Below are 23,654 nucleotides of genomic sequence, written 5' to 3'. Positions count from 1 at the left end.
CCATAGTACAAGCTCTCCCTTCCTAGGCCATTACTACTTCTATCACAATATTTCCTTAACTACAACCTTTATACCCCCGTAGTACAAGCTCATCCTTCCTGGTCACTCCTCTGAGATAATTGCCAACAGCATCACCCAGTTTGGCTTCGTTCATTACAAGGTTTTTATGAGCCACAAATGAGAGTTAATGGCTATATCCACTTACCACTTCCACTTTTACCACCACCAATAATACCTTCAAGTTGACCTTATTGACCTTTATATCTAGTCAACTTCATTAAATTTAGAGTATGTTAGTGCATTTGTTGCCTTATATTCTACAACCTCCATCACTGTGCTTCCAATCTCATCATGCACCTTCACTCAACCAGCACCACTACATATAACCATCACCACACATTTTAAGATCATCCCCTCTATATCATGACCACCACCACAATCACCGCATCCACCTCTGCACCTTTTACTAACACCCTTTTCACAACAACCACCATCACCACCATTACCACATTTTACTAACAACCTTTTCTCTTTCCATTCCTTTCCATTCCTTCCCTTTCCATCGCGACTCGCAACCACCACCACCACCACCACCGCAACCACAGGACGAGGAGCGGGAGGAGATGAAGGACATTCTGGACATGAAGAGAGTCCACAACAAGTATGTCCTACGAAGGAAGAACCGCAAGGACCCTTATGCGGACTCAGGAGATCCTACGCCGAGGTCAGCCACGCCGGCCAATCCTGTGAAGAAGGTCTGAGTTCCTGAAGACTCTCACCCATGCAGCTCTTAGTCCCTGAAACTCTTACTAGCGGATGAAGCCTTTACCGTGGAAGCCCGCAGCTCGTACATCCGCTATCACCCTACGAAGCCCCCTCCTGACCCCCGAAACACCGTCCAAGAAGCCCTAAGCCCCTGCAGCCCCACCAGCCCTCGAAAACTATCTCTAAGAAACCCTAATCATTTGGAGGTCTTAATCGTTACAACGCTCTTCAGCTCTTGAATCCTCTAATCCCCAGCCATCCCTATGAAGCTCTGTAAATCTGACCCCTTTAAAGCCCACGGAAACCGCCTCCAAGAAGCCTTAATCCTCTGCAGCCTTCAATCGTTAGAACCGTCAGCAGCCTTTACATCCTATAATCCTTGTAGGTTCCACTTCTTGAAGCCAAAGACATGAAGCCCAGTTGAAGCCCATGCATCCAGAAACCATTATTATTACGAAATCCTTTGCCCCTCCACCCTAAACGAAGCCCCAGTCATTCAAGCCCACGGATCCGGAAACTTCAACAGTCGAAACACACAGCTTTTAAACCCCCTATAACTAGATGCCCCTTGACCCGTCCACACCTGAAGCTTGCAGATTTTACTACTGTCTTACCACTGAACTTTGAAGCATATATCAGCCCGCGAAAGTCTTCATCGGCTGTGGAAGTCATGAGTCCCTACCGTCCACCGCCTCCTAACAGGGTTTCTTCGCGCTCCGGAGACGTGGTGGTGTTATTCAGGATGTTGTTGTCATGGATTTTAAGCGAATTATCGTTGCGTAGTAGTAGAGTTCGAGGTGTTTAGGGTAGAAGAGATACTTTCTGTTTCTATATGAGGTTAGGGTAGTTTTTGCTTCTGTTTATGTACTAAGTTAGGGTAATTTATGTTTGTGTAGTAAGTTAGGGTATTTTTATCCACTATGAGTATTTCTTTCTTCAGTTTATGTATTAAGTTTGTTCTTTTTTTCAGTTTCAACGTAATTGTTTCTTCGTTTCTTGTTTAGGTTAGTGCAATCAGGGTTTCCAGGTTCGATTGTTTTGCATTTCTGGGTATATCAGTTAAGAATAGTTTGCTGACAGATACCATTTTAAATAAGTTAAGAATAGTTTGTTGAGAGATACCGTTTATTCTCACTCGCTCTGTATCTATCTTTCTGTCCATCTCCATTGATATTAATACTAAGTCAGAGATAAGATCCAAACTCCATATATCCAATTTCCTGCATTAAGTCTATTAGGCCAACCAATCAAACGATGCCATTTATACAATCATTTCATTGCTTAAACTTATATCATTCAAGGTGACATTGGAGGTAGCCGCCTTGTATTTCCTGTCTTCGTTCCAACTCTTCATTAGTTAGATAGTTTAGACGTTAGCATAGTCGACTAATGATGGTAGACATGTAGGTCATATTCATTAGTTTAACAGACGATATTCGAGTAAGTGAGGCAGCTAACATTAAAGCCTGTATTTATGAACGTCTCGGGGCCTCAGTTAACCTGTCTGAAAAGCCTCTCGTAGAAGTTGCTGAGGTTTTCATGGACTATTTGGTGATGCTGGTGATAAGTTTTACCCGACTTCTGCACCCTGAACCGGAAAACTACTCGTGAAAACCAGGTTATTCCGATTAACTCACGCCCGTCCTACAGCATCGGGATAAGGCTGTGAGGTCTAATCATCGTTTATGTATTATGTATATCCTCGCTAATTGGTTCCCTCGGTTATATCTAAGGTTCTTGTATTCTTCTGTGTTGCCGTGACCGAGATCCGTCCTATCGCCTTCTCCCCGGACCCAATAAATACGTATATTAGCTCTGTGTACTATTTGATCCCTCGAGAGAGAGAGAGAGAGAGAGAGAGAGAGAGAGAGAGAGAGAGAGAGAGAGAGAGAGAGAGAGAGAGAGAGAGAGAGAGTCACCCCCCTCCCCTTCCTTGTATACGAGCGAGAGATTATCAGACACAGTGCAAAGAGACCATTTTCGAAAGCCTCATTTAACAAGGCTATAAGGTTAAACTGCCCAGCGAGGTCGTCATACTAGGCTATCAAACAAGGCAGTAAACTAGACTATCAACAAGGCAATGAGACTAGGCTATCAGCAAGGCAGTAATACTAGGCTCTCAAAAATGCGATAAGGCAGTTAGGAAAGGCAGAAAAAGAAGAGAATGTGAGGAGAAACTGAAGGGGAAAAAGGATGGAGAAGGAGGGGAAAGAGAAGAGGGAAGGAAAATAACGGAAGGGACGAAAAAGAAAAGAAAGAATGATGAGGAATAGAATAGAGAAATAGAGTGGGAGGAAAGGGAAGGTGAACAAAGACGACTAAAGGGATGGAAAAGGAGGGGAATGAGAAAAGAGAGGGAAAAAGACAGGAGGGACAAAAAGAAAGGAAAAAATGGAGAGAAATGAAATAGAGAAATGGAATGGTAGGAACGGGAATGGGGACAAAAAGGACTAGAGGGAGAGAAAAGATGGAGAAGGAGGGAAAGGAGAAATAGGAATGAGTGAACAGGAGGAGCTAAAAACAAAAGAAAGAATAGGGAGAGGAAAGGGAGCAAAAAGGACGAAAGGGGAAGAAAAGATGGAGAAGGAGAGAAAGGAGAAATAGGGAAGAGCAAACAGGAGGAGCTAAAAACAAAAGAAAGAATAGGGAGAGGAAAAGGAACCAAAAAGGACGAAAGGGGAAGAAAAGATGGAGAAGGAGAGAAAGGAGAAATAGGAAAGAGCAAACAGAAGGAGGTTAAAACAAAAGAAAGAATAGGGAGAGGAAAGGAAACCAAAAAGGAGTAAAGGGGAAGAAAATATGGAAAGGGGAAGATGTTAGAAGATGTGTTAAGCTAATGGGCCTGTACAAGCTGTCGTTGATGTCAGTCCCTCCATTCCTCCCATTTGTAGAGTTTAAAAGATTAACCTTCTCTTCATCCCCCATTACTAGGTGTTAATAGAAGTCCAGTATAATTAATGGAATAGCTTAGTCTTAATGTGAATCGTTACACAAGAGTTCATTGGGGGTCACGTTGGGTAGTTTGGTTGTTCTTTGTTTCAACCAGCTTTATTATGGTTATTATTCCTCCTCTTTTCTGCCCTTCCTTTTCTCTGTCCCTTTTCCAGCCTTTCTTTCCCCTTAAGTAGTTGCGGGGATCATGGTTTTTAAAGGCCCCTCTAAGCGAGAAAATGAGAAAAAAATATCACTCACGCAAACCATTTCATAATATATATCAACGCATTTGTGATCAGTTCATGCATCATCTATTTTGGGGGGTTTATATCATGGCAAAAATTTGGCCCGTCGTTGGTTCATGGTAAAGCCACAAATTTGGCCCGTTGCTGCTACCGGGTTAAATAATCATTCTCATTTTATTTGTTTCCGTCTTTCCTCTTTCCTCGTTTATTGTTTTTCCCATTCATCTTCCCTTCCTCTCATTTGCTACTCTTCTTTTCTGCCATTCCTTCTCTCTCTCTCTCTCTCTCTCTCTCTCTCTCTCTCTCTCTCTCTCTCTCTCTCTCTCTCTCTCCAGTATATATTGTCTCCATCCGTATCTTCCCTGTTTTTACCCCAGGGAATGAAGTGGGGGGAGCCTCGCGCCCTCTACACACACACACACACACACACAACAAACTCATCTTGCCACGAAATTACGTCTTGGAAGGTGCAAATGGCTTGTCGGGGGAGGTGTCTATGGGCGGGAAAACGGGTGGGGGAAGGTGAGGAGGTGGAGGAAGCTAATTGGGGGGGAGGAGAGGAAGGAGAGGAGTTTTGAGCATTGCCACCTGTATACAATCACCAACACCACTATTTCCTCTATTGTCCTCTTTAAATGCAGTTACTATTACCGTTATACTGTTTGATGTGTCTGTTCCTATATATCATTCGTATTTCCTATTATGGGAGACGCGAACTCATTTGTTTTGGGGGACCTGTCACCTCATATCACCAACACCACTATTGTCTTCTATTTTCCTCTATACATGCAGTTACTATTAGCGTTATACTGTTTGATGTGTCTGTTCCAATATATCATTCGTATTTCCTATATTGGGGGACGCGAACTCATTTGTTTTGGGAGACTTGTCACCTCATATCATCAACATCACTATTTCCTCTATTGTTCCCTTCAAAACCAGTTATTGTTACCCTTATACTGTTCAATGTACCTGTTTATCTATTTCACACGCATATGGGGCTACAGGAATTAGTCGTTTGTCTCTAGGCACCAACAACTACAACCCCCAACACCTTTGCTTCTCCAGGGACATTTGCCAGCACCCAATATGTTCTTCTTCCTATTTCCCTCATTTCCATACTCTCCCGTACACCATACTCACTCGCAAACGTCGTGGGTGCTCTAATCATTACAGTATCACGAATTACAAACGTGGGCTTAGGCAGAGAGAGCTTAAAAATTGTTAATCAGCAAGACACGTAAAGTACAGACAGGTGTAGCAATAGGTATAAGTGCTCCGGCAGACGATACACACTTAGAGGCATAACCCGGTGTTCACGGAGGGGCGGCGTGACGGCTCCATTATATCGGCTGAAAAAACACCTCCACCGGCGCCATCCGTTGCTCTTAGCGATACCGGAGTGTACCCTTGTCCTTTGTGGTGACGTTGTGTGTGGTAATTACGCGCGGGAGTCGTGTATAGACCGAGGAGAGCAGGGAAAAAGAAGGACAAGAAGGAGTGGATCGGCGGGGCGTGTGTTGAGGCGAGGCGGGCCGCTGGTGATGGTGAGTAAGCTTGTGATGTGTGTGTTTGACGGAGCTGTCTTGTGGGTGACGCCTGTGTGTGTGTGTGTGTGTGTGTGTGTGTGATAGTGCTGTAGTGATAATTAGCAATGATGTATTTTTATTTTCCTTGTTTCTCCTCTGAGCTGTTGTGTCGACATCTCAGGAAGGGTATTAGTGTCACGGGGAATTATTATCATTATCATTGTTGTCATTATTATTGTTATTATTTTTATTATCATACTCATCATGCAATATATCCAGTAAAGGCAGCAATGCATTCCGAAATTCATTTTATATTCAAATCCATGGAAAATACTACTGTTGATTTAGAATTTTATTTTTATTTTGAATGATCCATATTGCAGTTTAAAAGGCGTATTTTGTTTCATTGGAAGCGGATCAGTTTTCAGTGGCCTCGGATTATGTATTTTGCCAAGGCCCGGATGTCCGGCTCAGCGCTTTTCAATATTTCAGGATGGACTGACACACAGCCCGAAAAAATATCGCATTACCGCCGAACGGTTTTATGTGTAGCACAGCAGAGTTTTAAATCCTACTAACTCTTGATGTCCATTGTTTTCTGCTATTATTGTTTATCCTCCCTCTCGGGCTGGTCAAAAAATGGGTACCTTTGAAAACCTGGGAAAGATATGCTGTGGTAACCCAGATGGTGCAATGACCCTGTGACCCGGGTTAATGGGTTCTCATTTTGCTATCCTTTTCACTTCGTCTACTTAAGTATTGAACATGCAAGGTAATATTGACAAACAAGGGAAATCTCTAAGTTGATTCTGAGGCAAATTCAATAAGATACTCTCCTTTCCTTTCCTTTATGATTTCCAACACCTTAATTTTCGCTTGTCCTGTCAGTCCATTCTCTATATTTTCCTTTCCTTTCCTTTATTAGTCTCGAACTCTTTAATTTTCGCTTGTCCTGTCAGTCCATTCTCTATATTTTCCTTTCCTTTCCTTTATTAGTCTCGAACTCTTTACTTTTCGCTTGTCTTGCCACTTTCTCCGTTTATATATTCAACAGCTAACGTGGTATTAAACAGCCCTTGAGAACCTCTAAGCTGTATCTAAGGGCTCAGGGGTCTATGGGACGGAGTTGAGCACTGAAGGCCACGCGCAGCTATGCCATATGCCCCCAACGCTTACCTTTGTCTTACTACTACACTTTCAATCCTGATTTGCAATAGTACAGTCAAATGACATACTTAAAACCAAAGACATATATAACCCGTCCGCTGCAATTGGCACGGATTTCGCCTTCACTGGTAGCCTGGTAACATACACCCCTACTAGTAGGTCTGTCTCTGCCTCTGTGGTGGATAGTGGAGTGTTTCCCAAGTGGTATTGGTGTGCTGGATATCCCCTCCCAAGGTACATGACTTTACATTTTTCTTCCTTGGACTGTAGCAGCCACTTATTGCTCCACTCCTGTAGCTTGGTGATGTCTTCATGTAGGAAATCCGCTGCCTTGGGGTTAATGTAGAAAAAGGACAAAAATATCAACCTCCAAGAATGTTTTTTTTACGTACGATATCTCTTACTAAAAAGACGATCCACTACCGACGTTCTTTCCTTACTTCATAACTTCCAGAACAACATAAAAACTGCACACATCACGACCTATAATCTTTTTCCTGTCCATTGTAAGGAAACAGACCGAGGCCTAACAAGAGTAAAAGAAAATCAACGCCCACAGAATTCTAAAGAAAAATCGTCGCTTTTATTTCCAAGGCTGATAATTACGTGTGGGAGAGAGTGTCCCTCTATCATCACACCCGTAGCTGTTATGAACGCCTTATTTCGAGAGCGGGAAGTACCAGAAGCAGCGTATCACAGTCCTTGACGCTCATCAATGGGGAACGAAGATAGGAAGGGGACCGTAACACCCGAGGGAGAGGAGAGAGATGAAGAGATGGCAGAGAGAGAGAGAGAGAGAGAGAGAGAGAGAGAGAGAGAGAGAGAGAGAGAGAGAGAGAGAGAGAGAGAGAGAGAGAGAGAGTATGAGACGTGATAAAAGAGTAAGGACAGAGAGTAGAAGGACCGATAGATTGAAATATAAATGATGTATGAGAGAGAGAGAGAGAGAGAGAGAGAGAGAGAGAGAGAGAGAGAGAGAGAGAATGGAAGAAAATGAAGGATGGAATGGGAAACTAGAGGAGTATTACCGATGAGAGAGAGAGAGAGAGAGAGAGAGAGAGAGAGAGAGAGAGAGAGAGAGAGAGAGAGAGAGAGAGAGAGGGGGGTTATAGATCCTAGCAGTCAACCAATGGAAATGTTCACTGGCTCGTTGTGTTGTTTACTCCCCTGGTCAGTGTTTGTGTTGCTGTGTTGTGGTTTTGCGAGGCGATTGTTTTCCTTACTACCGATGTTTGGAGAGAGAGAGAGAGAGAGAGAGAGAGAGAGAGAGAGAGAGAGAGAGAGAGAGAGAGAGAGAGAGATTTTTCATCGCCCTGCAGTTTCTCTCTATCCTCTCTTATTTTCTCCCCCTCCTCCTCCTCCTATTCATTATCTCATCCTCCCTCTCCTCCCCTTGTTCATCATCTCTCAGTTTTATTCCTATTATAAACTTACCTTTCCTTTCGGCTTAATTTAATTGTAGATATTATTACCGCTTCGAACACTTACATGATGAAGTGGCTATTAGATATATTATTGTCGTTATGAATGATACTGAGAGAGAAACTGGTGTGACCTAGGATGACCAAATGAAAGGGTGACATATCGAGGCGTGGCGAGGTTAACAGTGCAAACAACAGCAAGATAACAACAGTAATAGTGCAATCCTTTATTATTATTACTATTATTATTATTATTATTTCGCTCGACCATACACGCCCTCTAATGCACACTCAGTATATGCTATTTACAGTGTATAAATAACCTTGCATCTATAAAGGCTTCCACTGACCCCATCAATGCTAAACACACACACACACACACACACACACACACACACACACACACACACACACATGGGTTACTATATACACAATCACTGGCACTCCCTTACACACACACACACACACACACACACACACACAGTACACCCCAATTAGTACTGCAAGGTGATAAAAGAACAACAGTGCGTGACAAAAAAGTTCCCTCAGGTGAAAAAATTAACCCAATGCTTTCACCTGTGGCAAATTTTGGACAGCGGGGGGAGGGGAGGAGGGAGGGGGGGACGACTACGGATGGGGAATGGAGGAATAATATGTGGAATGGAGTAATAGGAAGGGAGGAATAGATGTGGAGTTCGAATAAAAATGTGAAGGCGTTATAGGAAGGGAGGAATAGGATGTGGACAAGGAATGAGGAAGTTGAATAGGGATAGCAGTGGAGGAAAAGGATATAGGAATAGGCAGAGGGATAGGTGTGCAGAATTGAAATGTGGAATAGGAATATGAAAGTTGAATAGGAATAGTTTTGAAGGAATAGGACATGAAAAGAAAATAGGAGGAAGAGGAGGAGGAAGAGATGGAAGAGGAGGAGGAGAAGGCGGATGGAGGAATAGGATATGGAAAGGAGAAAATAGAAGGAGGAGGAGGAGGAGGAGGAGGAGGAGGAGTATTAAAAGGTGTAACGGTATTTTATTTTCATTGTGTGTGTGTGTGTGCGTGTGTGCGTGTGTGTGTGTGTGTGTGTGTGTGTGTGTGTGTGTTTCAAATTCGTGGAAGGTAATGGGGGCGGGAGGGGGGGGGGTGTAAGCGTGTGGTGCATTTGAATATAGATTATTGAATTATCACACAAATAGCTTGCACTTATAACAGAAGGATTTGATAATAATGGATCCAGTACTTTGATTTTAATGGTAACACTTAAATGCTAATAAAACCCTTGAATATAATGTATAGTTTGTAAATGCGAAGTAACAAACAACATGTCTTTCCACGGAACCTTAATTTAATATATATTTATTTTAGTATATATTTTAAACATATATGTGTTTTATAATATAGTTTTAATCCTATAATGGAGGGGCGTTGGCATACATAACACATCATATAAATATAAGCCGTAGCCTGACTCCAGTGTACGTGAGTGTGGGAAGAGAATACATTTTTTATATATAGAATTCAAAAGATAAAATTTAATAACGGACGATATATATATTTTTTGATTTTTGGACTGTGATACACATGGAAGCGGAGTTTATGCTAATCCTCCCGTGAGCCGCATTCGGTAACCCTTCACTGGCACGTGGCAGCGAGAGGTAGGCAGCAGCGAGGCCCACGTGCCAGGCTGCGGGTCGAGTCTTGGGCCACGGGAGGATAGACAAGGCAGGACTCAGATGGACTTAATACATAGAATGATCCTCTAGTGGACTGAACGACCGACGGTTTCAAGTGTGGACTGGACTAATCTCAATTGGCGAACCTTTTGATTTGAAGTTTTTGGAGTTTTTACCAGTACGCCATCTAGTCCCAGAGTAAAGGAAGGAGTTTGGTTGAAGCGGCATGCACGGTTTAGCGACCAGCGTTAGTTTAGTCTTTAGCAGCAGTGCAACGGTTCTATAAGCGCTTCTGGACTTCATATTTACCGTTGCGTTATGGAGCATAGGAAGAAAGGAAGGCATGGGAGGAAGGAGGGAGTCGGTCTTCAGCAGCATGCATGATTGAGCGACTGGTGTTTCTTAAGTCGTCAGCGGCAGTGGAGCGTGTGGTCATCCCAGTAGGCGCTTCTGGACTAACATTTACCGGAGCGAAGGAAGGCAGGAAGGCAAGGAGGAGGGAATCGGTCGTGAGCGGCATGCACGGATAAGCGGCAGGTGTTTCATTCGTTCCCAGCAATAGCACGGCTGCTCTTTTGGCATATGGCTCTCCTAGCGGACGTGTGGACGCATCTAAGCTAAAGTTTACAGCGGCAATATCCATTTTCAGCCCCGATTGTTGATTCGGAAGGCGTTAACTCTTCCCGGTATGAACAGAACTGCGATAGACGTTTGTTGTTTTCTCTGCAGCAGCATAGCGGCACTGACAATGTGTGTCTATAAGCCAGTCTTTCTGCAGCGTCATTTAAGTGGACTTTTAAGAAACAAATATAGGAAGGAATTGGCTATGAGCGGCATGCACGATCAGCGACAGACTTTGATCCATATTCTTAAACGTATCGTGCTTAAATTACGACTGCTTTCGAAGGTCACAGAGAAGGTTAACCAGGTTTTCATGGGTGATTTTCCCGTTCATGGCTCATGGTTCATGCCTCCCGAAATTGACCTCTCTTTCGGCCACCTCTTTTGATTCTTTTTTTGTAGGAGCAGCGAGTAGCGGGCTTTTTTATTGTTTCCTTTTTTTGTGCCCTTGAGCTGTCTCCTTTGTAAAAAAAAAAAAGAAGTCATGGAAAACAATCACTAGGATCACACAACAGTACAAGAAAGTCCAAGCAACTTCCACGGGAGGGTTGTCGAACAGGCGAACTGAGGTGCCGATACCTTAAGAATACGGGAGTTTGTCTCGTCCTCGGCAGCGGTCCAGCGGCTCTACCAGCGTGCGGCTCTCCTAGCAGACGCCTCTTGGCTAGTGCTTGGCGGGGCAAACACTAGGAGGCTGTGAAGGCCGCGGCGCCGCCTTGTATCCCCGCTCCCGTCCGGCGCGTCGGCTGGCCTGGTCATGTCACGCGGCTGGGGGTGGATGTGGAGGGTCGTTGGGGGGGGGTGAGTGCAGGCGAGTTCGAGGCAGCGGCACGCGAGGTAAACACAAGGCCCAATTTACCTTAATATTTTTTCTCGTTTTTTGTGACGTTTATGGTTTTCTTATTTCCTTAACAAGTTTTTCCTTTTTTCTTGTGCTCCTTTGTCAGTCTTTTTTCATTTTCTTAACTGCTGTTTTTTTGTTTGTGTGATTTCTTTTATTCCTTATCTCTTACTTGTGATTTTTGTTTCCTTATTTACTTAACTGCTTTTTTTTCTCGTGTAGATTTTTTTCATTTTTCCTTATCCTAATGTACACTTAAGCAGCTTTCTTTTTTCCACTATTTTTTTTTCTACTTATTTATTTCCTTTTCTTCTAAACGTTATATCCATTTCTTCTCTCAGGTGCTCTTGCTTTTTATCACATTTTATTACTTTCCCTTTTTCTAATGAACCTTTTATCAAATTTCTGCACTAAGTATGTTTTTTTTATGATTTTTCCTCCCTTTCCTTTTTACGGTTTCACTCCTGTTCCTTTTCCCGCTTTGCTGTATTATCCTTCTTTCGTAGGTTTCCATCGCTATATAAAGTGTTGTGGGCAGTGACAGGCACCAGGAATAGGAATGGGCGTGAGTGCTTCGGAGTGCAATCGATGTATGTTGACAAAAAGCATATACATTTTTTTTTTCCATTTTCTTTCAACTTGTTTTCTCGCGTACAGAGAGTAAAAGCTAAGAATATGTGCAGTTTTTATGTTTTCTTCTTTGTATGAATAAAGTGAAGGCAATGCTAACACTTCTTAAAATGGACACGGCTTTATGGGTGTAGAGCTTATTTTTTCAACAGTAATGGAGGAAGCTCAAGCGCAAAAAATATATATAAAAAAATACTGGCGGTAGTAGAAAACGGACTCACCCTCTATGGTAGATAACGCTATTCATCCTTTCCACAGTTTTTCTACGGGAGTCACCCACCACGAGGCGAACATGAATGGCTTTTCGTATCGCGTCATCTGCTGGGTGTTCATCGTCTTTGAAAATAGACATGTTACATCGTACCTAGTTCTTTCATCATCAATTCTTCATCAGTTATTGTTCTTCGGTCATTCTAGGACGCGTGAACGGCTGTTAGTCTACACTGAGTTGAGGCAAACACTGAAGGACTTATGAACGTTGATTCCATATATGTATTATGTAAAATTCTCTCTCTCTCTCTCTCTCTCTCTCTCTCTCTCTCTCTCTCTCTCTCTCTCTCTCTGTACTCATTTTGTAATATTTAGGCAGCGTAACAGCATCAGTCATCTAGTTTTCGAAAGTGCCGGAGCTCCAGGCCTGGGAGCTATGTATGTTTTATAATGGATTGCCTCGACAGTCCGTTCAGTTGCTCCGTACCGCGCTTGGATGCGTTTAAAAGTATGATTGTTTTATGAATGTTGTTTTTAAAGTACTCTTATAATATCCGATGAGTTTGCATCCATAGTTTTCAAAATATATTACCCTCACCTAACTGCCGCAGCACTGGATATATATTTTATTTTGTTCATGTTATAAAGGATTCAATATTAAATCAGTATGCCCGCTCTATTTTCTGAACTCGTATCGTTGCCGTAAATCTTTAACGTATAAGAGTCATAAGATCATCCCTCTCGTCTGTATTTCCTCTTTATGACATAAAAACTTCCAACGGAGCAACATCAAGACGGTTCTCCAACCTAATCTTAATTTTACTACATCTCTGAAACTTTGTCGGAGCCGCGGGCTTCAGACTTACTCTTCTCCAGTTTATTTTGCCCTCGGGTCTGCCTCCTCTAATGAACAGGATGCTGCTGTAATTAGTAGTCATTTCCAGTGACTTGAAAAGGGGTATTTTATCAGCTTTTATGTTTCCACTGATTGCCTCGCGGTGGTTACACAAGATCAGAGGAAGTTAGGGAAGGAACACTGTGTCCAAATTAGCTTAGAGTGTACGTAGATTTTTACACCCAAAAGTGTATTCAGAGAAGTGTAGCCTCGGACGAATGTATTTAGAGAAGTATACCCACTGCGGAAAGCGTGTCTTTGAGCATGTAGCTGCTCCGAAAAGTAAGTTAATAGTGTAGTTAAAAAAAAAACTGTACTCTAGAATCTCTGTGCATGGAATAGTAGCTACCTCGAACGGGACATCCAGACTACGTGTATTCATGAACGGTGAGCCAGTCTAAGGTTTCTTTATACACGTGTAGCTGGGCTGAAAGGTGCATGAAAAAGTGTAATGTAAAACGCTGTATTCCAAAAACCTCTGTACTTGGAAAGGGAGTGTATTGCGTGTCCCAGGGAAGTCTTTATAAACCCCTCATCTACTTAGACGGTAAAAAGAGCGTCCTCGAAAGTATGTAGAAAATGAACCGTTTTGTAGAACCATAAAGGTGTTCTCGATTCTCCTACAGTACGCTGCCAAGATTATAAAGTACAGGTGATGCTTGTAGAAAGAGTGTTCGTACTAGTGAAGCTTGTAGAAAGGGGGTATATCCTCGAAGGGCCTGTATAAAAGATGTACGTGCTATATGGTGATGCATGGGTGTTCATTCTAGTCAAGTGATATGTTAGTAGTGTTGAAGTCTTATCCAGTTGATGGAGTATATCGTCACCCTCATAAAATAATCGCCTCAGTCATTTTTCAGAGATTTCCAGGTTTTTGTCTAGATCAATTTTTCAACATGTGGCGGCCGTTTTTGTATAGTTGCCTTCGTCATTCAGGGTTTGAGTGTTCTAGAATTGGCCTTTTCATTCCTGCCTAACTCTTAAGACAAATGAGATAATGACATTTATTTTATGATTTCCTGAAAAGTAGAAAATAATGACTTTGGCGGTTTGTTTACGAAGGTGACGATATATCGCTCAGGCTCCATTCACATCAGCTAGTCAGGATCTCTTTGCTCACTAGTCCAATTTGTTTATTATTGTTATTATTATTATTACTATTATCAGTATTACAATCTACAGCACTTTCCTCATTATACTCTACGCCCAAATGGTTGCCACGCGCAGGAGTACCCGGAGTACCCTCTCACCTTCGTTAATTAATGCCGCGCCGATGACTCACGCGTCTTCACACCTTACACCTGATTATTTCTTGCCTCGCCGATTTCATTAGGGAACACAGCGCCTCGGGACCCATATCTGACATCGTTGCGACTCTACCTAACAACACTGATTAGTATATGCGTTGGGGCTGTTGCACGTGTTGATTTCTTCTCTTTTTCCTAGTACAGAGAACGGCATTTGATCGTCCGTTGCGTTGTGCTTTGTTATATTCGTTAGTCTAGGCGGTGGGACTGATGCGTGTGTTGATGTTTTCTCTTTTCCCTTTGTACCGAGAACGGAGAACGGCATTTGCTCGTCCAGTTGTATTTCGCTTTGTTATATTCATTAGCATAGGCGTTGGGACGGATGCAAGCGTTCATTTTTTCTCTTTCCATACTCTCGAGAACGGCAATTATTGGTCTGTTGCTTTGTTCTGTTAAATTCATTAGTATAGGCGTTGGGACGGATGCAAGCGTTCATTTCTTCTCTTTCCATTCTCTCGAGAACGGCAATCATTAGTTCGTTGCGTTGCTCTTTGTCGTATTCATCAGCAGCTCATAACTGGGCGTGTTGCACCGAGATCGCATGTCTTTCTTTGATCTTCTCAGTACGGGGAGCTCGCCGCCACGTCCACGCTCAAAGCAGCTTAACGATTGTGAGCTTATGATAATGTTTTTTAGGTTAGTGACTTTGGTTGGATTTGTGTTCGCGTCCTCCGTCAGTCAGTAATGATATCCTTGTTTACTCTGTGTCTCCGGGATTCTAAGTTCTGTCAGCTGTTTTTATTTTCTAGTTAGTATCGTCACGTGTTTGTCTTTCTTTGTGTGTGTCAGTCTCTCAATCTGTCTATCTTCATTTGTCTATTAGATGGTGTTTATCGCGTTTAGTCGTACCATGATGAGTTTTTTTCCTACGTTTTCTTATATTTCGTTGTTATTGTATTGCGTAGCGTCCGCCTGTGTGTGTGTGTGTGTGTGTGTGTGTGTGTGTGTGTGTGTGTGTGTGTGTGTTTCAAGTCCTCTCAGCGGGATTATCACGAGTCGCTGCGCCTACATGGAGATCACCTGTTTAATTAGATGCCTTTCACTAGTCGGATTACCTGCTCCTAACACTCTCCCGGCTCCATGTATTTTTCCCTTGCATTAATTGGATATTTGCGGAAGCATGTGGATGAACAGACGGATGAACACACGAACAGATGGACAGACGGGTGAACAGACGGATGAGCAGACTGACAGAGGAGGAGAAGGAAAGGACAACCGGAAAATAAGAAGGAAAATGAGCCACGTTACCTATAACACAAAGAGTCAGATAGATGGAGAGGCGGCCCTTACTGAGACACCGTTAGGGGTCGACGGAAAGGCCACGAAGGAAAGGAGAAGAGGGAATGGTACGGGAAGCATAAGAGGGAAGGAGGAAAAAGTGGAATGAATACGAAGAGAAGGAGAAGGGAGAGAGGGAGGGTAAACATAGTGGGAGGGGAAGGAAAAGGAGAGAGTAGAGTAGGAAGGGAGACGGAGGGAGGGAGAGAAAAGAGAAACAAAGTAGAGAGGAGGGGAATAGGTGGGTAGCACGGAGGGGTAAAGGAAGGGGGAAGGGGTACGGGACAGACACAGCATAGTATAACCAATAGACACAGTATAGTATAGCCTGGGTACTTGTTGTGTCCTCGTAAACTATACCTACAGGCGGCGCTCACAAACATGTTCTCCATTGCAAGCCGTTTATCCTTTTTTGGAACGATGCAGTAAGTAAATTTTGAGCGTGATTTTGTTTTACTGTTATTTTTGAGTTCGTCTTTTTATTTTTTATTTTTCGTTTTTACTTTTCATTGTTTTGTGTTGGTATTTATTTATTTTTTGGGGGGTCGCTTTTTCTTGATCTTCGCTTCGGGTTGTTAACTTTTTCTTCTATTATTTTTTTCATCTTCCTTTTCGTATTTTGATGTTTTGGTTTTCATTATTTTTTAGTATATTTCGTTTCGGGTCATCAGCGTTTCTCTACTATTTATCAGCTTCCTTTTCAGCTTCTATTTATTTCGTATTTTGATGTCTTTTTTTCTTATTTTCTTATTTTCTTTCATTCAGACTATTATCTTTCTCCTCTGTTTTTCATCTTCCTTTTGTGCCATTCTAATTTATCTTACTCCTTATCGCCTTTTTAATCACTCACATTGTTGCTTTTATTTCTTTCATTCGAGTAATTCCTTTCTTTTCTATCCATTATCTTCTTTTCTGGGTACTCATTTGTTTTCACCTTTTATAACGTTTCTTCTGAGTATTTTCCTCTTTTTCCACTTAAGTTTCTCTTCTGGGAATCATCTTGCTATTCTTTTGTTGCGATGGGATTGCATTTTTTTTTTCTTTTTAATCTTCTTTGCCATTGTCTTTGTTTTTATTCTCTGCTGTTGTTGTTGCTTTGTAATTCCCCTCTCGGTTCTTGGTATCTCGATTTCTCCCTTCATCACCACAAACATATTTATCTTTACTTTCTTTCTAAATGTCTTTCCGTGTGTTTTTATTACAACGCTGAAGATTCTTTTTTTTCTTTCCTTTTTGAGGGTTTATATCTTTTCCTCCTTGTGTTACAATATATTCTTTCTTTATCCTTTTTCTCTTTTCGAGTATTCGCATCTCCGTCCTTTCAGATTCAGTATCTTCTTTTTCCCTCCTTGAATTTGTATCCAGCTTTTCCTCCCTGTGCCACGATAGAATTTCTTTTTCATTTTCTTTTCGAGTTTTGTGTCTCATCAGTGTGAGGCGTGTCACAAAAATCTGAATGGAGTAGCTCTTTCCTCCTCGCCTCCCCTTGAAACGCCTTGCCATCCTAAAGCAGCTGAGGCGAGGCGGAGGATAGTCGATCAAAACATCCTACCAGGGACGCAAACTCGTTATCGGTATCGCAAGCTTTTAGCCACTCACTCTCTTGTATTTGGAGGGTCATCTCTCACGCCGAGCCTCGGAGTCATGGCTCAGTAATGGCCCACGGCTTATCACACGCTCAGGCTTACGGCTCGAGTGTATTCCTCGCATCGTCGCCTCGTGTTTTCCGCTCGTGTGTCGCGCGTGCTAAGCTCCCCGCGCGCATGACATCACCAGGGCCTGTCTCGCCGCGCCGGACCGGGACAGCAGGGCAAGATGGTCACCGCCCGCGCAAGAGCTGTTTTCCTTGCTACTACTGCTTCGTCTAGTATATCGCTATCTTTGTACAGTCTGCAACGGAAGCAAATCTCACGCCAGGATATGAAGTAACGCGAGAAAAGTCTAGAGCATATGCATTTACAGCCATCAGCAGGAGTGTGTCCGTCCTGTCTATCTGTCGCTTGTTCTCTCTTCCAGGACCCGTATTCTCAAACCCTTTCGGCTCTCACGGCAAATATTTACAAAGGCCACAAGCGAGATTAGTTAGGTTATCATGAGGGTGCCCAACATTCATGGTGCAGAAATACTGTCAAGCCTCATTAGCTCGGTACCTGCGGGGATCATGTTTCTTAAAGGCCCCTCTAAGCGAATTAATGAGAAAAAATCATCACTCACACACACCATTTCGTAATACATATCAACGCATTTGTGGTCAGTTTATGCATCATCTATTTTGGGGGGTCTTTATCATGACAAAAAATTGGCCCGTCGCTGCTACACGGTAAAACCACAAATTTGACCCGTCGCTGCTACCGGGTTAGGCTCATAAAACTACCCATGGAACACCCACAACCTCTACGAAAGCCTTATCAAATGAGTGTGTGTGTGAGCCCCAAAATGTTTGAGGATATGGGCCATGGTGGTCTTGTAATAGCGCCTCGATATCCCCACACGGCGTAGAAACAGGATCGTAGGATATCTAAAAAGGTATCTTGAATTTTTTTTTTTTTTACAACAAAGGAGGCAGCTCAAGGGCACACAAAAAAGGAAACAATAATAAAAAAAAATCCCGCTACTCGCTGCTCCTAAAAAAGAATCAGAAGAGGTGGCCGAAAGAGAGGTCAAAATATAATATAAATATGAACAGACGGCTGCGTGTGTGTTTTCTCTGGATATTCTAAGCTTAACAGGCGGTAGTATGAGGGTGGTATTGGAAATGGGGCATCAGGCTGGCAGAGTTGAATGTGTGCGTATCAGGCAGGAAACGTTTAGAGCCATTACTGAATTATCTCCCTTTTTACGTTATCGAAGCATTATGAGAGGTAACTGTACAGCATTGCAGCGGCTAACTGGCAGAATATATACATAGATCTCTTGCAAAACATATACTTTACGTCATGGATCAATGGATAGACTACACACATACATACATACGGGTAAAATTTAAGTGTCATCCAACAAGTCCTTAATTTATCAACAACCAGACTCTCGAAACTCAACAGCCTTAAGCGTGGTCCTGGACGCTCATCTTGGCACCCAGGTATACAGGTACGCACACAGGTTCATACACACAGGTACACACACACACACGGCACCCGTCGTAACCTGGTCCAAACACATGTAGAGGAATTAACATCATTAACTTTATACTGCACGTACACACACACACACACACACACACACACACACACACACACACACACACACACACACACACACACACACACACACACAACATAGCGACATAGACACTAGAATAGCAGGGAAACAAAACTATAGTGAGGCAGAGAGAGGAAGAGAGAGAGGGGGAATTAAGGGCGAGTCTGGTAACAGTATGAGTGAGGTTTTACTGTGTGGTTCTGACTCAAGTTCTAGGTAGGACTCTGGACTGCCTACCTGGGCGGGGCGGCGTCAGGTAAATACTTAAAAGGAATTCGTGATGTTGACAGGTGTAAGGAGGAAAGGAAGAGGAGGTGTTGGAGAGAGAGATGGGGGAAGATGGAAGTAGTTAGGAACAGAGTGAATGGAGAAAATAAGTGAAATGAAGCGTAAATAGGGGGAGTGGATAAGCAGAGAAGAATAGCAAAAGGAACAGAGAAATGGTAGCAGAAGAGTGGGAAAAGACCAGAGAAGAAGTAGGGAGAGTAAGAGAGGAGCAGATTAACAGAAGAAGAATGATTACAACAGAGAAAGACTAAAGAAAATATGGAAGTTGCAAAGAGACAGAGAAGAAGAATAGAGAAAGGAACAAATAGGAAAAAAAATGGAGGGATGAACAGAGGAATAAGGAAAGCTAAGGAGAAGAGCAAATAAACAAGAAAACGAAAAAGAACAGAGAAAGACTAAAGAAAATAAGGAAATAGGAAAGAGACAGAGAAGAAGAATGGAGAAAGAAACAAATAGGAAGAAAAAAGAATGGAGGGATAAACAGAGGAATAAGGAGAGCAAAAGGGAAGCAGAGAAAGAGCAGAATGGAAGGAGGAGCAGAAAAGGAGACCAGGGAAAGAGGGAGGCAAAGAGGGAGAGAAGGAGGGAGGGAGAGAGGCAGGGACGGCTTTTTACTCTGGAGGGATTTGCAGTCAGGGTAATGGTTCAGCCTCGGCCTTTTGTCCCTCGCATTAAAACGCTGCACAAGTTTCCTTTTCTTTTGTCTGCCTGCATTGTGGACTCGGACCCGTGTATCAACTGCTGAGGCGAAATTAGTATTCTATCCCGCTAAGGAAGGAAAGTTTTGCAGTGTTTCTTAGTGGCCGTGAATTTAAATATCTTCGTTTGCTTCATATTTGTATTTTTGATTTTAGTTTTAAATATGCTCAGTCGAATGGGGTTTATTTACAAGGTTTAATTAGTCATCGTATTAATATTGCCTTGAATTATTATTATTATTATTATTATTATTATTATTATTATTATTATTATTATTATTATTATTATTATTATTATTATTATTAATATTAGTATTATTTTCATCGTTGTCTTCTAATTTTCCTTGTTTCTTTCAAGTTATGTAACTGGGAGGGCTTTTTAGTTTACTCTCTCTCTCTCTCTCTCTCTCTCTCTCTCTCTCTCTCTCTCTCTCTCTCTCTCTCTCTCTCTCTCTCTCTCTCTCTCTCTCTCTCTCTCTCTCTCTCTCTCTCTCTCTCTCTCTCTCTCTCTCTCTCTCTTATACACACACAATAGACACACAACATCATAGTATGTGACCCAGATTCTACACACACACACACACACACACACACACACACACACGACTATTGTCTCGACCGTGTGACATACAAGCTTAAAAAAGAAAACGAGAGGAGTTACGCGTCTTAGGGGGAACTTATGTGTTGCTCTGAATCACGTGCTGGCGCCTGTGTTGCCCTGACTTACGCACGCACGGGTCTTGTGTTGCCTGACTTACGAGCGTGTGTTGTGTTGGCTTGACTTACGAACGGCCGGTATTAATGCATACCAAAAGCGACGAGTTAGCGAGTGTTAAAAAATTCCTCTCCTGAAGCGAACGGTTGAGAGAGAGAGAGAGAGAGAGACGAAGCAATCATTAATATTTAGATTGTAATAGTGTTGTGAAGTGGTGGTAGTGGTTGTGGTGTGGTGGGTGGGAAGTTTTTTGCAGTGATGAATAACTTTGTGTGTGATTGCTAGGAAAGTGTGTGTTGGTTGAGGGATGTGGTGGTGGCGGTGGTGGTGGTGGTAGGTGGTGGTGGTTTTGGTGGGTGGATGTAACTGGTGTGTAGTGGAGGGTCTAGTGGTGATGGTGGTGGTGGTGGTGATGGTTGGCTGGACTTGGTGGTAATGGTGGTGGTAGTGGTCGCTGGTATTGTAAATTGCCACTTGAGATTATTGATTTGGTGGTGAATTGGGTCTTTGGTGGTGGCAGTGGTTGTTATGTATGGTAGGTAAAGCTTTTATTGGTGTTAATATAATAATAAGGTGAATTTTAATGGTATAATCTCATTAAATAGGCTGTGGTAAGTTGTGCCCAGGTATCATGAGGTCAGGTTAACTTTTTTCTAACATGATTTTAAAGTCTCACAGATGATGGGATTTTGACGTGAAGGTGAAGTTTAAAAGACCACTGGAAGGAGTCATATTCAGTCTAGGACGAAGTGATCTTTAAATATTTAGGTTGGAATTAGTTTGCGTAGTGGTGGTAGCGGTTGCGTTGGGGAGTTTATTGCAGTGGCGAATAATAATGTTAGTGTGATTGCTTATAAGTGTGAAAACAAGGAATCTGTACCCCAACCACCGTCACCACATCCCACCACAACCACAAGTCACTCACGCACCCACTACTCCAACCACCACCACCACCACCACCATCTCAGTCAGTCAGCCTTCGCCCCACCCACCCAGCCTCTCACTATGACGGCGCCTTGGTGTAGCGGGTTGCTGAGGGCGGGGCCGAGTCGTGCAGGCGTGGTTGGAGGGACTGTCGCTGCTCCCTGGCCGTGGTGACGTGCGCGAGGCCTCTCCGGGCGGCGGCGCTGAAGGTCCTGCCGATGCCAAGGTCTGTGGGCTTCATCTTGGGGATGTAACCAGTGTAGCCAGGCAGTGGAGGGTAGTTAGGGTTGCTGCGTCCGTCTGGGAGAAGAGAAAGAGAGGGTTAAAGAGCAAGTACCTACGTTAGAGGATAAAGGGGTGAGAGAACAGTCTGGTTAGAGAACTGAGGGGTTAGAGAACAAGTGGGTTAAAGAACAGTATGGGACAAAGTACAGGAGTATGAAGGTAATATTGCCTTGTTCCGTCCGTTTGTGAGAAAAGAAGAGTAAGGGTTGGTTTACAGAACAGTGGGGTTAGAGAACAGGGGGCAGAGAACAGAGTAGGTAGAGAACAAAGAGTTAGAGAACAAGGGGGTCGAGTACAGGCTGGTTAGGGTAGTTTTGCCTTGCTCTGTTAGTCTGTGAGAAGAGAAGTTGGATTATGGGTACATTTAGCTCGCTCCGTCCATCATTAGAGAGGATAATATTGACGGCGCCTTGGTGTAGCGGGCTGCTGAGGGCGGGGCCGAGGCGTGCAGGCGTGGTTGGAGGGACGTACAGGCCTACCGGCCTCTTGCAGACTCCTGCGTTCTTATGTTCTTATGTTATTGATAATTGTAGCATTGGAAGTTTATTAAGGGAGAACATTGCTTGAAAATAAAGGTGTGGTAGAAGGAAGGGGGGATGAGGAGAAAGGGGAGGAGAAGGAGGAAGAGGAGGAGGAGAAGAATTGTTGCACATACGACGAACAGGAAATGAACTATAGGAGGATTTGGACGTTAATGTACAATACGAGGAATATATATAATACGTTAATACATGAGGTAGTACATAAATATAAGCACACACACACACACACACACAGAAAGGAACAGACGTGGGAGTGACATACAATAAAGTAGAGGGAAGTAACTCCGCGATTCAATATATACAAACATGAGGGGAATCTCTGTATTATAATCTGATCAGATTCTCTTTGGGTTCTTACGAGTGAAAAGGTAAAGGAAAAAGAAAGGAAGGGAAGACAATGCAGGCGGAGTTTGAAAGATGATAAATTAGTGTGTGACATAATTAAAATAGATAAAAAAGGAAGAAATGAAGGAATGAATTAGTGTAAAAGTAAAAGTTATAAAGGGTTTGTTATGCCAACCGCCAATAATAGCCAGTCATTGGTAAAAATACAAACAAATAACTTCGTAATTAAAAGCGAATTGAGAGAGAGAGAGAGAGAGAGAGAGAGAGAGAGAGAGAGAGAGAGAGAGAACAGCAACTGACCATTTTGACAAGCTAAAATTTCATTCGACAAAGGAAAGAAATAATAATGAATAAAAACAAGAAATGAAAAAGCAATAAAGAAAATAGATATCAGAAACAGCCTTCACTTTTTCTCTCGTAATTTGACATCATTTTTTCTATATTATCTTTGTTCATTCTTTTGTTTATTCTACCACTTTTCAATTTACTTTTTTTCTCTTCCTTGTAAAGCGTCCTCCTCTTCCCATACCCCTTTCCTCATCCCCCTTTTCCCCCTTTCTCCCCTCTGCACATCACCTAGTCCCCAGCCCCCACTTTGCAATATTCTCCCTAATCCTGCCTCGCTAAATTGTTACTCCTGTCCCCCTTCCCTTCACGCTTTCTCCTCCACTTCACTCCACCACACGTGTCCCAATTTTCATTCCCTAATTTTACTTCCCATTTTTAATTCCGTAATCCAACTTCCCATTTTTAATTCCCTAATCCAACTTCCCAATTTTCATTCCCTAATCCTACTACCCAATTTTCATTCCCTAATCGTACTTCCCAATTTTCATTCCCTAATCCTACTTCCCAATTTTCATTCCCTAATCCTACTTCCCAATTTTCATTCCCTAATCCTACTACCCAATTTTCATTCCCTAATCCTACTACCCAATTTTCATTCCCTAATCCTACTTCCCAATTTTCATTCCCTAATCCTACTACCCAATTTTCATTCCCTAATCCTACTACCCAATTTTCATTCCCTAATCCTACTTCCCAATTTTCATTCCCTAATCCTACTACCCAATTTTCATTCCCTAATCCTACTACCCAATTTTCATTCCCTAATCAGCTTCCCAATTTTCATTCCCTAATTCTACT

At 42.7% G+C, this 23,654-nt stretch overlaps 2 protein-coding genes across 3 annotated transcripts in view; one reads left to right on the top strand and one right to left on the bottom strand.

Annotated features, from left to right (window-relative positions):
* The window catches only part of LOC126988053 (transient receptor potential cation channel subfamily V member 5-like), a 97,753-nt gene extending 96,772 nt beyond the window's left edge, over window positions 1-981 (top strand). The window contains exon 21 of the mRNA XM_050845849.1: window positions 606-981. Coding sequence (XP_050701806.1) covers window positions 606-761 — 156 coding nt within the window. The 3' untranslated portion in view covers window positions 762-981. The remainder of the gene's footprint in view (window positions 1-605) is intronic.
* Window positions 982-15,144: 14,163 nt separating this feature from the next.
* LOC126988052 (uncharacterized protein C10orf82 homolog) overlaps window positions 15,145-23,654 on the bottom strand; it is a 63,256-nt gene continuing 54,746 nt past the window's right edge. For both annotated transcript variants that reach the window (XM_050845848.1, XM_050845847.1), the window contains exon 5: window positions 15,145-21,636. In XM_050845848.1, coding sequence (XP_050701805.1) covers window positions 21,416-21,636 — 221 coding nt within the window. In that variant the 3' untranslated portion in view covers window positions 15,145-21,415. The remainder of the gene's footprint in view (window positions 21,637-23,654) is intronic.

Source organism: Eriocheir sinensis, chromosome 67 (genome assembly GCF_024679095.1).
Source record: "Eriocheir sinensis breed Jianghai 21 chromosome 67, ASM2467909v1, whole genome shotgun sequence".
Taxonomy (NCBI): domain Eukaryota; kingdom Metazoa; phylum Arthropoda; class Malacostraca; order Decapoda; family Varunidae; genus Eriocheir; species Eriocheir sinensis.
This window is presented reverse-complemented; position numbering and strand designations above follow the sequence as displayed.